The sequence below is a fragment of the Podarcis filfolensis genome (assembly GCF_964270895.1).
Source record: "Podarcis filfolensis genome assembly, chromosome: 18".
NCBI lineage: Eukaryota > Metazoa > Chordata > Lepidosauria > Squamata > Lacertidae > Podarcis > Podarcis filfolensis.
Window position 1 is genome coordinate 8,125,552 of NC_139622.1, and position 14,605 is coordinate 8,140,156.

Below are 14,605 nucleotides of genomic sequence, written 5' to 3' on the forward strand. Positions count from 1 at the left end.
TCCTCTGAAATTTTAATAAATATTATTAATATATATATATATATATATATATATATATATATATATATGGTCAGAGCCTAGGACTTGCCGATCGGAAGATCGGCGGTTCAAATCCCCGCAACGGGGTGAGCTCCTGTTGCTCGGTCCCTGCTCCTGCCAACCTAGCAGTTCGAAAGCACGTCAAAAGTGCAAGTAGATGAATAGGTACCGCTCCGGCGGGAAGGTAAATGGCGTTTCCGTGCGTTGCTCTGGTTTGCCGGAAGCGGCTTAGTCCTGCTGGCCACATGACCCGGAAGCTGTACGCCGGCTCCCTCGGCCAGTAAAGCGAGATGAGCGCCGCAACCCCAGAGTCACCGCAACTAGACCTAATGGTCAGGGATCCCTTTACCTTTACCTTTATCATATAATCTAGACTCAGCCCTGCCTGTTGTTTTGCACAGCCCCCGGTATCAGACGGTTCAATCTAAATTCACTAATCAGTTGGTTGTTACAGGGAGTGGCGCTCAGATAAAAGTTATCCTTCCTGGTGTTTACTCAGGATGGAGATTAGATGGAGACAGCAGCCAGGTTTTTGGAACACAAGGGTTTGTGAACATTATGCAACATTAACAAAAGTATTAGATGCAAATTTTGCGGAGCGGTTTTATTGCACTCAGCTCTGCTGCAATCTTGTCCGTATGCCAATAGAGGTTCGAGCATAGTACACAAAAGCAGAACTTAATTATCCTTCGTATTTCCACATCGGCTGCATTATCTAGCAACATCCTAAAACCTTAAACATCTTTTTGTGTCATGTGCTGTCAACGAAAGCGCATGCACCTGATGGCGTATTAAATCTGTTTAATTATTAAATTCATTAAATCTATTAATTGTGTGTTTAATTGTACATATTTGATTACATTTAAATATATTAATTGTGCCTATTAAATAATAATAAATATACTGCAAACACTTTAATGGACATTTAATTCAGTGTATGGTCTCTGGGTTCTGTGTCAAAGCACTTCTTGCAACCCACTTGGTATAAAAGGTTGGACCGCCCTAATAATAATAATAATAATAATAATAATAATAATAATAATAATTATTATTATTATTATTATTATTATTATTATTATTATTATTATTTATTTATTTATTTATTTATACCCCGCCCATCTGGCTGGGTCCCCCCAGCCACTCTGGGCGGCTTCCAATAAAACACTAAAATGCAATAACCTATTAAACATTAAAAGCTTCCCTAAACAGGGCTGCCTTCAGATGTCTTCTAAAAGTTTGGTAGTTATTTTTCTCTTTGACATCTGGTGGGAGGGCGTTCCACAGGGAGGGCGCCACCACCGAGAAGGCCCTCTGCCTGGTTCCTTGTAACTTGGCTTCTCGCAGCGAGGGAACCGCCAGAAGGCCCTCGGAGCTGGACCTCAGTGTCCGGGCAGAACGATGGAGGTGGAGACGCTCCTTCAGGTATACTGGACCGAGGCCCTCATCTAGCATAATAATAATAATGATGATGATGATGATGATGATGATGATTATTATTATTTATACCCCACCCATCTGAATGGGTTTCCCCAGCCACTCTGGGCAGCTCCCAACAGAATATTAAAAACACCATGAAACATCAAACATTAAAAACGTCTCTAAACATGATACACACTTAGAAATCTGTACAATGAGACCAGGGCGGGATTTATATTTGATGAGGCCCTGAGCTACTGAAGGTAATGGGGCCCTTTATATGTCCAGCTGTCCTTTGTAAACAACAAATTGCCACTGTTTTTTGTGTTGAATATGTGCTATATGGTAATTGATGGACCTAATACGTATCTCAAGCCCTTTGCCATTGTTGCTCTATGTCGGTTTTATTTTATTTGTTTGTTATCTTATATTTTGGAAATCTACATCCAGGTTGTTTTTTTCCTTTAAATTTTTTTGGAGGCCCCCAAGAGAGTGGGGCCCGAAGCTATAGCTTGTTTAGCTTATACATAAATCCAGCACTGAATGAGACAAAATGTGTATCTGAACTAGGAATGTGGGTGAAACTGAATTCAATGCTCCTTCTAAGACCAACCTTTTTAATATGCACAATATACGGACTTGAAACACTGCCGTCTTTCCAAAATTCACGCTTCCCAGAATTTTTGCAATGCAGATCTCCAGGCAAGTGACCTGCACAAAAGTAATTCTACTAGGAAGAAGTGTGCATAACAACAACAACAAAAATCCACATATTAGCCAAGTTGTTGTTTTGTCGTTTAGTCGTGTCCGACTCTTCGGGACCCCCTGGACCAGAGCACGCCAGGCACTTCTGTCTTCCACTGCCTCCCGCAGTTTGGTCAGACTCATGCTGGTAGCTTCGAGAACACTGTCCCACCATCTTGTCCTCTGTCGTCCCCTTCTCCTTGTGCCCTCCATCTTTCCCAACATCAGGGTCTCTTCCAGGGAGTCTTCTCTTCTCATGAGAAGAGTCTTGGAGCCAAAGTCTTGGAGCCTCAGCTTCACGATCTGTCCTTCCAGTGAGCACTCAGGGCTGATTTCCTTCCGAATGGAGAGGTTTGATCTTCTTGCAGTCCATGGGACTCTCAAGAGTCTCCTCCACCACCAGAATTCAAAAGCATCAATTCTTTGGCGATCAGCCTTCTTCGTGGTCCAGCTCTCACTTCCATACATCACTACTGGGAAAACCATAGCTTTTACTATACGGACCTTTGTTGGCAAGGTGATGTCTCTACTTTTTAAGATGCTGTCTAGGTAGCCAAGTTAGTATATCAGCCAAGTTAGCAAATAAAAAATGTGCCCTGTAAGACAAAACCATATTGTGGAATATTGGGAGAACTCAAGTTGTATCCAGTGAAGAGAATCAGTTACCCACGAGGGGAGAATGGTTATGTAAGCTTTCAGAATATTTAGAATTAGCCAAATTGACAGATATAATAAGACAAAATTCAAAAAGTGAAGTGAAAAAGGAATGGGAGCGCCTAAATGAATACCTTAAAAGCCAAGGTTTGAGGACAGAAATCTGGCTGAGTCTGGAATAACCTTGTGAAGTGAAAGGATAAGAAAGAGGGATTTATATCTAGATGCTAGGATAGAGATGATAAGGAGAACAGCGTGATACAATGAGAGGTAAAGGAGGTGCTGTGGGATTGGTGGAAGTCAATTTTGGTTTTTCTTTTTAGTGTTTATATTATTAACTTGTAAGATACGGATTTGTTTTGCTGGTTTTTGTGTTTTGTGCATTGTTATTTTTTGATATTTTTCGTGCTGTTGTTGTGTGGAAAATGCTAATAAAATTTATTATTTATTAAAACAAAGAAACAAGTTGTATCCATTGGACTCTTGTTTGGTGTTCGTCTGACTTAGTCCTGCTCCTGAGTCATGAATTCACAGATCTGCCCTGATTTTTCTTATTCTCTTCCAGCTGGAGGTGCACGTTTTACTACACGTCCTTTTGCACTGGTTTGGCAGTCCTTCACGACGTGAGTTGCAACAACAACACTTTATAATAATAATAATAATTTATTATTTATACCCCGCCTATCTGGCTGAGTTTCCCCAGCCACTCTGGTTGGCTTCCAATTGAGTGTTAAAAACAATACAGCGTTAAATATTAAAAACCTCTCTAAACAGGGCTGCCTCCAGATGTCTTTGAAAGATAAGATAGCTACTTATTTCCTTCACATCTGAAGGGAAACTTTTCAGTTTCGTAGCTCCTTATCCAAAAGGGAGGCTGCTGTCTCTGATGCCAAAACAGCAGCCAGACCGCGGCGATCCAAAGCTCAATCCAGATAACACAGAGGCAGTGTGAATGGGCGGCTTTTAAGAAAGAACTGGGGGAAATTTGCGGAATACGTGAAGGAAATTTTGTAAACATCTTAAAACGCCAGCAGATTATTAGAATAATCAGAGCACAGAAAGATTAATAAAATAAATAAGACAGAAGGGGGAAATCAAAGGCTAAAGGGGTATTTCAGATATACAGTCAAATAGGGGAAATTTTAACGAACCGCAGAATGCAGGGGAAGGGAAGTCGGGGATAACGAAGTGATATTAATAATGATGTATTTGTTGTAAAGGGATGGGGGTGGCGCTGTTGGACTTGCCGATCAGAAGGTCGGCAGTTCGAATCCCCACAACAGGGTGAGCTCCCGTTGCTCGGTCCCTGCTCCTGCCAACCTAGCAGTTCGAAAGCACGTCAAAGTGCAAGTAGATAAATAGGTACCGCTCTGGCGGGAAGGTAAATGGCGTTTCCGTGCACTGCTCTGGTTCGCCAGAAGCAGCTTAGTCCTGCTGGCCACATGACCCGGAAGCTGTACGCCGGCTCCCTCAGCCAATAAAGCGAGATGAGCGCCGCAACCCCAGAGTCGGCCACACCCCTTGCTCTCCACACCCAATATCCCAACATCTGGCCCTAAAGTTGTATGCTGCCACCCCTCTTTCTATGGGGCCTATGGGACAATAGAGAAATGTGCAATTATTCTTACAGATTTTTGTCTCCTTGCAGAAACCCTGGTTCTGGGACCACCGTGAATGTTGGGTCAGATATCCACAACAGGTAAGCAGCCGAGAAGCTTCCGAGAAGCTTCTCGAATTAATCGGAATAGAAAAGATCTCTACACATCAGATCAATACTTTCTGCACTAAGAATCTGCTGCAAGATTGTCGCAAGAGCGCCTGGGCTAAAATTGTCTCTCAGACACTTCACTTTATCCCAACAGCTACTCACTTTGGGTTTTAGTAAAGCAAACGGTCCAATTTGTCAGCGCCTAAATGATAATCATGGACGCGGGTGGTGCTGTGGGTTAAACCACAGAGCCTAGGACTTGCCGATCAGAAGGTCAGCAATTCGAATCCCTGCAACGGGCTGAGCTCCCGTTGCTCAGTCCCTGCTCCTGCCAACCTAGCAGTTCGAAAGCACATCAAAGTGCAAGTAGATAAATAGGTACCGCTCTGTGGGAAGGTAAACGGCGTTTCTGTGCGCTGCTCTGGTTCGCCAGAAGCGGCTTAGTCATGCTGGCCACATGACCCGGAAGCTGTACGCCGGCTCCCTCGGCCAATAAAGCGAGATGAGCGCCACAACCCCAGAGTCGGCCACGACTGGACCTAATGGTCAGGGGTCCCTTTACCTTTACCTTAAATGATAATCGAGCGTCAGAACAACTGGGCCACAATAAGGAAATTTTGCCCATGGCATGACTATTTTCCACCTTCCCATTTTGACTCTCCGGCACCCTATCTGCATAACCTAGCAATTCTAAAACATAGATGGGATTTTACTCTCGCAAGATTGAATGTATTGCCCTTGGCTGGGCTTTGACGGACGATTCCGACAGATTCCACACGGAAAACGTTTATGTCCCTGTGGAGATGGCAGTCGTGAATTGGTGGCGCATGCCCTTCTGGCTTGCCCTCTTTATAAAGACTTGAGGAATGAGATTATCACCCCTCTTTTATTGTCCATTCCGGGTTGCCCAACCACTGCCACCATGTCCTTTCTCTTGGCAGATCAAGATGAGCAGGCGACAGCAAAGGCGGCAAGGTTTTTAGCTGGGGCAATCAGAATAACACCCGCTATTTGACTATTGATTCAAAACCCTAAAATGTGTTTTATATAATTGACTTTTTATTTCTATTCTCTGTTTATCATAGTGTTGCTTTGCAGGGGTGCCCAAACTTTTTTCAAAGAGGGTCAGATTGGATGAAGTGAAAGTGCGTGAGGGCCAACCAAAGTTGTTGAAGTTTCAGGATTGAAGTTGTGGAGCTTTCTTAGGGCTGAAGGCTGAATTAGGCCCCAAAACAGACTTTGGACATGCCTGCTTTATTGCTATGGCTGATGGCTGACGCTAATTATTATTATTATTATTATTATTATTATTATTATTATTATTTATTCATTCATTCATTCATTCATTCATTCCCCGCCCATCTGGCTGGGTTTCCCCAGCCACTCTGGGCAGCTTCCAACCGAACATTAAAAACAATACAGCGTCTTGTTTCATTCATTTCTGCACTACCATTTTAATGTTGTATTTTAATCTTGTTCTTAAGTTGTATTCATTCAACTTGTTTTTATTATTGCTTGTGAGCCACCCTGAGCCCGGCCTTGGCTGGGGAGGGCGGGATATAAATAAAAATTATTATTATTATTATTATTATTATTATTATTATTATTATTATTGAGGTTGAATCCTGACAAGACAGAAGTACTGTTTTGGGGGGACAGGAGGCGGGCAGGTGTGGAGGATTCCCTGGTCCTGAATGGGGTAACTGTGCCCCTGAAGGACCCGGTGCACAGCCTGGGAGTCATTTTGGACTCACAGCTGTCCATGGAGGCACAGGTCAAATCTGTGTCCAGGGCAGCTGTTTACCAGCTCTATCTGGTACGTAGGCTGAGACTCTCCCTGCCCGCAGGCTGCCTCGCCAGAGTGGTGCATGCTCTGGTTATCTCTCGCATGGACTACTGCAATGCGCTCTATGTGGGTCTACCTTTGAAGGTGACCCAGAAACTACAACTAATCCAGAACGTGGCAGCTAGACTGGTGACTGGGAGCGGCCGCCGAGACCATATAATACCAGTCTTGAAAGACCTGCATTGGCTCCCAGTACGTTTCCGAGCACAATTCAAAGTGTTGGTGCTGACCTTTGAAGCCCTAAACGGCCTCGGTCCAGTATATCTGAAGGAGCGTCTCCATCCCCATCGTTCAGCCCAGACACCGAGGTCCAGCGCCGAGGGCCTTCTGGCGGTTCCCTCCCTGTGAGAAGCCAAGTTACAGGGAACCAGGCAGAGGGCCTTCTCGGTGGTGGCGCCCTCCCTGTGGAACGCCCTCCCACCAGATGTCAAAGAGAACAACAACTACCAGACTTTTAGAAGACATCTGAAGGCAGCCCTGTTTAGGGAAGCTTTTAATGTTTGATGTATTACAGTATTTTAATATTTTTTGGAAGCCGCCCAGAGGGGCTGGGGAAGCCCAGCCAGATGGGCAGGGTATAAATAATAAATTATTATTATTATTATTATTATTATTATTATTATTATTATTAAATGCAAATGAACTGAGATTCCAGACCGGGCCCAAGGGAATCCCTACGCAAAGCCCACGGCTAGTAATCTAGTCTTGAGATTCGTTTTCAGATTTTCCGGAATAACGTTCCTCCTCTCTCTCCTTCCTGCGCCTCTCGTTTGCGGCACCACAGCCTCTCCTGCCCTCCATCTTCAGCTACTACATGCTGGAGCTGTCGTTCTATTGCTCGCTGGTCTTCACGCTGCCATTTGACATCAAGCGAAAAGTGAGTAGAAGCATTGGGCGGGGGGAAAAGAGAAGAAGTGCCTCTCTCCCTATAAACCGTCCCAGACTCTACATTCATCCTCTGAGGCCCTTCTTTGTCTGCCTCCTCCATGAGAGGTCCAGAGGGTGGCAACACGAGAACGGGGCCTTTTCTGTGGTGGCTCCCCGTCTGCGGAACACTCCCTGGGAAACTCACTGGGCTCCTTCCTTGCCTATCTGTAGGTGCCCGGTGAAAACCTTCCCCCGATGAATACCACGTTTACTCGAACACTCGCTTTTTTCGGCCAAATTACCGTATTTTTCGCTCTATAAGACGCACCAGACCACAAGACGCACCTAGTTTTTGGAGGAGGGAAACAAGAAAAAAAATATTCTGAATCTCAGAAGCCAAAACAGCAAGAGGGATCGCTGCGCAGCGAAAGCAGCAATCCCTCTTGCTGTCCTGGCTTCTGGGATAGCTGCGCAGCCTGCATTCGCTCCGTAAGACGCAAACACGTTTCCCCTTACTTTTTAGGAGGGAAAAAGTGAGTCCTCTAGAGCAAAAAATACGGTATGTTCGCGGAAATTAAGGCACGCATTGGTACATTTAAATTCGCCCGCAAATACCTTTGGGGGGGGGTTTCAAGGTTCTGGAAATTTAAGATGCGCATTAGATTCGATGGCGCATTAGACTTGAGTAAATAGGGCAGGAACGGCCAAACTTCACCCGCCAGCTGTTTTGAGACTACAATTCCCATCATCCCTGACCACTGGTCCTGTTAACTAGGGATGGTGGGAGTTGAATTAAGTACAGTGGTACCTCAGGTTAAGTACTTAATTCGTTCCGGAGGTCCGTTCTTAACCTGAAACTGTTCTTAACCTGAAGCACCACTTTAGCTAATGGGGCCTCCTGCTGCTGCCATGCCGCCAGAGCACGATTTCTGTTCTCATTCTGAAGCAAAGTTCTTAACCTGAGGTAATATTTATGGGTTAGCGGAGTCTGTAACCTGAAGCGTATGTAACCTGAAGTGTATGTAACCTGAGATACCACTGTATACGTTTTTGCCAGTTAGATACCAACGATATATCCATCTTGCATCCTCAGCCGTTCTGTTACGTACTGAAGTTCTCACCCTGGGCCAGCAGGGGGATACTGTAGATAGTTATGCAAATAAGGGATTGAAAGTGATGTTCAGTGATTGGATAGTTTTAGAAAATTGTTACAGTTACGTTGTAGTGGAGCTCTATATAAGCAGGCTGGCTGAACCCTTCAGTTCAGTTCTGTTCTGGCCTGTGAATAAACAAGAGCTGTTTGAAGAATCGCTGTGTCGTCTGATATGTTCACCCACAACTTAACATGTTCTATTGCTGTTTCCTCTTCCCCCGCTACTACAGGACTTCAGCGAGCAGATTGTCCACCATGCAGCCACGATTTTCCTCATCAGCTTCTCCTACTGTGCCAACTACATCCGCATTGGCACCCTCGTCATGGTCATTCACGATGCGTCCGACTGCTTCCTGGAGGTAAGCGACGCCGCAGCCCCAGAAGGAGGGAAACCCGGAGGGGCTGGCCTAGCCTGGTGGTTTGATGCATCCAGGGCTGTCTTTATGTGGTGCCAAAAACTGCCCAGCGCCCCCATTTTTGGGGGGCAGGCAGGCCAAAGTTGTTAAGCTTTTTTGGGGGGCATGCAACTCTCTCCCCTACCACTGTGCATAGCTGTCAACTTACAGATTTGAAAATAAGGGACCAGCAGCCTCAAAAACAAGGGTTCAGTAGCCAAAATAAGGGATTTTCAGGGCACAGGTATGTTCAGCTTCTGAGCCCCTCTGAGCCAAAGGCAGAAAGCCCAGCCTGCAGCCAAACGAAGCCTCAAGCGGTGGTTCCCACAGCACAGCAACCCGGCAAAGGGGACGCAGCAAGGGAAACCACCGTCTCCTCTCCGCTGGGAAGCGCTGAGCAAAGGCGAGTCCCCAGGCAACGCGGCCGATTTGATCGGCACAAGGCATGCAAGCTCCACCCCCCAGTCGTTCTTAGACTCCTTATTGGGTGAGCAACGCAGCCAAGCAACACAGTTGGAGCCTCCCTCCTCCCTGGCCAGCAGGGAGGGAGGGAGAGGAGCTGCTTCCTTTGAAACCCGGGAAATTTAAGGGACATCATCAGTAAGGGACAGCAGCGGGACATGGCGCTGGGATAAGGGACTTTCCCACCAAATAAGGGACGGTTGACAGCTATGCCACTGTGGGAAGAGAGTAATCCCCGCAGAGGCTTGGCAGGGAAGTTATGCGCCTTGTGTGAGCAGCGTGCGTGCGCTGGGTGGGCCTCTCGACGGCCCGCCAATCCCAGAAGGGCAGAGTCGGCTGGCTTCCTCAGTGCCCGCAGCAGAAAAGCCTGTGACGCTCCGACAGGCTCTGCTCCACTCGGCTGTCAGCTGGCCTGGCTCTTCAATCCCCCGACTCCAAATCTCAGCTCTGAACTCTCGGCCTGGCGCCCCTGAGAGCCCGGCGCCCGGGTGCCCCCACCCCTAGCACCTATGGGTAAGCCGGCCCTGGATGTATCCTCTCATGTGAATTTGCCCAATACCTAGATGTGGATGCTGAACCCTGTATCGGCCCCCCTTCCGATGGAAATTGATTTCAATCCCTACGGACTTTCACCTTTTCGCACCATAGATGAGCGTGACAGCCAAAAATATTATCATGACCTTCTAGGTCTAATATATGTGAATTCTCTAATGTCATCCATTCCTTCAGCCAACAAAGACGGGATGCCTCATAATATAATCTCATATCTGGCAAGGGGAAAAACCTCTTTCTTTTGCATCTATCAATATTTTATTCTCGGGTTTTCCCCCTTGCCAGATATATTTAGAAATATTTTTTTTGCCATACCTGGGGAGTGTGTGACGGGTATGTGAGGGCACCCTGAAATTTTATAACAAGGTGAGTGGCAAACCGCCCTACCAATCACAGCCAGTCCAAGCGCCCTGTCTGGTTATGCCAACTTGAGGGGGCAGATTATTTTTCTTCCATAGACTTCCATAGTTCCATAGTTGCCCTTTGCAGAACTCAGCAGGGAAGAGCAGGAGGGGGCAATATGAGAATCAGTGGCTCTGGTGTCGCCTACTGTTGGGACACAGGTGGCGCTGTGGTCTAAACCACCAAGCCTCTTGGGCTTGCCGATCAGAAGGTCGGCGGTTCGAATCCCCGTGATGGAGTGAGCTCCCATTGCTCTGTCCCAGCTCCTGCCAACCTAGCAGTTCGAAAGCACACCAGCACAAGTAAATAAATAGGTACCTCTCTGGTGGGAAGGTAAACAGCGTTTCCGTGTGCTCTGGTTTCCATCACGGTGTCCCGTTGTGCCAGAAGTGGTTTAGTCCTGCTAGCCACATGACCTGGAAAGCTGCCTGTGGACAAATACCGTCTCTTTCGGCCTGAAAGTGTGATGAGTGCCGCAACCCCATAGTCGCCTTTGGCTGGACTTAACCATCCAGGGGTCCTTTACCTTTTTTTACCTTTACCTGTGGGGCTCCCTGGTTTCCACCCACCCCAAAGGACACAAGCCACCACTGCAGTTCACTGTGATCTTTGGAGTTTGCACTGAAAACTCAGAGAAACTTTGCAGTCCGGTCACAAGCTGGACAGTAGTTGCAAAGGAAACCTCATTTGTGTCCCTCTGTCGTTTTCCTCCCCCCGTCTCTCCCCGCATCCTTCTCCAGCCCACGAAGATATTCAACTATCTGAAATGGCGCCGTGTATGTGACATCCTTTTCCTCACTTTCTCTGCTGTTTTCCTTTTCACCCGCCTGGTTATTTTCCCCTACAAGTAAGTAAGACACCTTCAAATATCTCAAGGACTGGAAAATGGTTTTCCCCCTGCTGTGGTGGGTGGAACCTGTCTGTTGTTGCTTCGTTGTTGTTGTTTTGCACACCGCTTAGAGAGATTTTTGATATATATTAAGCAGTATAGAAAGGGTGGCACTGTGGGTTAAGCCACAGAGCCTAGGACTTGCCGATCAGAAGGTCGGCGGTTCGAATCCCCGCGATGGGTGAGCTCCCGTTGCTCGGTCCCTGCTCCTGCCAACCTAGCAGTTCGAAAGCACGTCAAAGTACAAGTAGATAAATAGGTACCACTCCGGTGGGAAGGTAAACGCCGTTTCCGTGCGCTGCTCTGGTTTGCCAGAAGCGGCTTAGTCATGCTGGCCACATGACCCGGAAGCTGTACGCCAGCTCCCTCGGCCAATAAAGCGAGATGAGCGCTGCAACCCCAGTCACGACTGGGCCTAATGGTCAGGGGTCCCTTTACCTTTACCTTTAATCAGTATAGCAATCAACAAATTGGTTGAATAATCCATATTGACAAGCTGGAACGTGTGTAGAGCGCAACCGGGCCTCTGAAAACTAAGCCTTATGAGGAATGGTTGAGAAAGTTGCGTACTTTTAGCTCAAGGAAGACGCGATTGAGATAGTATATGTGATAGGGATCTGAAGGGCTGTTCTATGGGAGATGGAGCAGTTTCGTTTTCTCCGAACGGTAGGACCCGAACCAATCTATTTATGTTATACAGTGGTACCTTGGTTCTCAAACTTAATCCGTTCCGGAAGTCCGTTCCAAAACCAAAGTGTTCCAAAACCAAGGCGCGCTTTCCCATTGAAAGTAATGCACAACGGATTAATCCGTTCCAGACTTTTAAAAACAACCCCTAAAACAGCAATTGAACATGAATTTTACTATCAAACGAGACCATTGATCCACAAAATGAAAGCAATAAACAATGTACTGCAGTCACACAATCCATCTGGACTGGGCTCCACAGTCACGAAAACAAAAAGAGCCACAAAAACGCAAAATACATAGCAAAAACAGACAGACCTCAGCGTAACACTCAAATCGAAAACATAACACTCAAAACGGAGCACGTGCGGCTTCCGAAAAATGTTCGCAAACCGGAACACTTGCTTCCATTCTGGGATCAAATCAGAAACCGAGACCGCTTCTGTAAGTCTAGCAAATGACCCAAGAAAATAGGGACATTTAGAAGGCATGCCTTGGACTTTGACCATGGGTAGGCAAACTAAGGCCCGGGGGCTGGATCCGGCCCAATCGCCTTCTAAATCCGGCCTGCAAATGGTCCAGGTATCACCGTGTTTTTACATGAGTAGAATGCGCCCTTTGATTTAAAATGCATCTCTCAATTATTTGTGGGGCCTGCCTGGTGTTTTTACATGAGTAGAATGTGTCCTTTTACAGTGGTACCTCAGGTTATGTACTTAATTCGTTCCGGAGGTCCGTACTTAACCTGAAACTGTTCTTAACCTGAAGCACCACTTTAGCTAATGGGGCTTCCCACTGCCGCCGGAGCACGATTTCTGTTCTCATCCTGAAACAAAGTTCTTAACCTGAAGCACTATTTTTGGGTTAGTGGAGTCTGTAACCTGAAGCGTCTGTAACCTGAGGTACCACTGTATTTAAAATGCATCTCTGGGTTATTTGTGGGGCATACGAATTCATTATTTTTTCATCAAAATATAGTCCGGCCCCCCACAAGGTCTGAGGGACAGTGGACCGGCCCCCTGCTGAAAAAGTTTGCTGACCCCAGACTTAGACAATCAATATGCACATTTTTACGACTCGCTTGTGGTGGAAATTTCTTTTGAACTATGTTGTTTTTTAACTGGTGTCAGACTAAAGGAAGGGCTGTGGAATGCTATTTTTGTTACAGTGGTACCTCGGGTTAAGTACTTAATTCGTTCTGGAGGTCTGTACTTAACCTGAAACTGTTCTTAACCTGAAGCACCACTTTAGCTAATGGGGCCTCCTGCTGCTGCCGCGCCGCCGGAGCACGATTTCTGTTCTCATCCTGAAGCAAAGTTCTTAACCTGAAGTACTATTTCTGGGTTAGCGGAGTCTGTAACCTGAAGCGTATGTAACCCGAGGTACCACTGCATTAATCTCTGCAACTTCCTCGCAGGGTCATCTACAACACGTATTACTACTCAATGGAACTCTACCAACCTTTCTTTGGCTATTACTTCATGAATGCCCTTCTGATGATTCTCCAACTTCTCCACGTTTTCTGGTCTTTCTTAATCATCCACATGGTCTACAAGTTTGTCAAAAGTGGAACGGTAGGGACCGAAATCGGGTGAGGGTTGGTGGGCGGGTGCGACCGTTTGCCTAAGTCAAATTATACAAGTTTTAATGGAATTGTTTATTAATTGTTTTTCATTATCGATGTTCTGCCGTGGTTGTGCTTTGCTGTGGGATGTAGCCGACCAAGTTCTACTCAAGAGTAGAAATTCACAGGCCTAAGCTAGCCCGCTATTTTCTATGCGCCTACTCTGAGCAACAGGGGCTGCAACCCTTTATAGCTTAATTACAAGTATAGAATGCGGCAGCTAGACTGGGGACTGGGAGCGGCTGCAGAGACCACATAACACCGGTCTTGAAAGACCTACATTGGCTCCCAGTACTTTTCCGAGCACAATTCAAAGTGTTGGCGCTGACCTTTAAAGTCCTAAACGGCCCAGTATATCTGAAGGAGCGTCTCCATCCCCATCATTCTGCCCAGAAACTGAGGTCCAGCGCCAAGGGCCTTCTGGCGGTTCCCTCCCTGTGAGAAGTGACGTTACAGGGAACCAGGCAAAGGGCCTTCTCGGTAGTGGCACCCGCCCTGTGGAACGCCCTCCCATCAGATATCAAAGAGAAAAACAACTACCAGACTTTTAGAAGACATCTGAAGTCAGCCCTGTTTAGGGAAGCTTTTAGTGTTTAATAGGTTATTGTATTTTAATATTCTGTTGAAATATTAAATTTTTTAGATGTCTTCTAAAAGTCTGGTAGTTGTTTTACTCTTTGACATCTGGTGGGAGGGCGTTCCACGGGGCAGGTGCCACCACCAAGAAGGCCCTCTGCCTGGTTGCCTCTAAGTGGCTTCTCACAGCCAGAAGGCCCTCGGAGCTGGACCTCAGTGTCCGGGCTGAACGATGGGGGTGGAGACGCTCCTTCAGGTATACTGGGCCGAGGCCGTTTAGGGCTTTAAAGGTCAGCACCAACACTTTGAATTGTGCTCGGAAACGTCCTGGGAGCCAATGTAGGTCTTTCAAGACCGGGGTTATGTGGTCTCGGCGGCCGCTCCCAGGCACCAGTCTAGCTACCGCATTCTGGATTAATTGCAGTTTCCGGGTCATCTTCAAAGGTAGCCCCACATAGAGCGCATTGCAGTAGTCCAAGCGAGAGATAACCAGAGCCTATCTCTTTGACATCTGGTGGGAGGGTGTTCCACAGGGCAGGTGCCACCACCGAGAAGGCCCTCTGCCTGGTTCCCTGTAACCTGGCTTCTCGC

The 14,605-nt window shown here is 46.7% G+C and overlaps 1 protein-coding gene across 3 annotated transcripts in view; it reads left to right on the plus strand.

Annotated features, from left to right (window-relative positions):
* CERS4 (ceramide synthase 4) overlaps positions 1–14,605 on the plus strand; it is a 102,854-nt gene that overhangs the window by 83,862 nt on the left and 4,387 nt on the right. For all 3 annotated transcript variants that reach the window (XM_083594778.1, XM_083594777.1, XM_083594776.1), the window contains exons 5-10: positions 3,419–3,476; positions 4,502–4,552; positions 7,192–7,284; positions 8,658–8,786; positions 10,979–11,085; positions 13,232–13,388. In XM_083594778.1, coding sequence (XP_083450904.1) covers positions 3,419–3,476; positions 4,502–4,552; positions 7,192–7,284; positions 8,658–8,786; positions 10,979–11,085; positions 13,232–13,388 — 595 coding nt within the window. The remainder of the gene's footprint in view (positions 1–3,418; positions 3,477–4,501; positions 4,553–7,191; positions 7,285–8,657; positions 8,787–10,978; positions 11,086–13,231; positions 13,389–14,605) is intronic.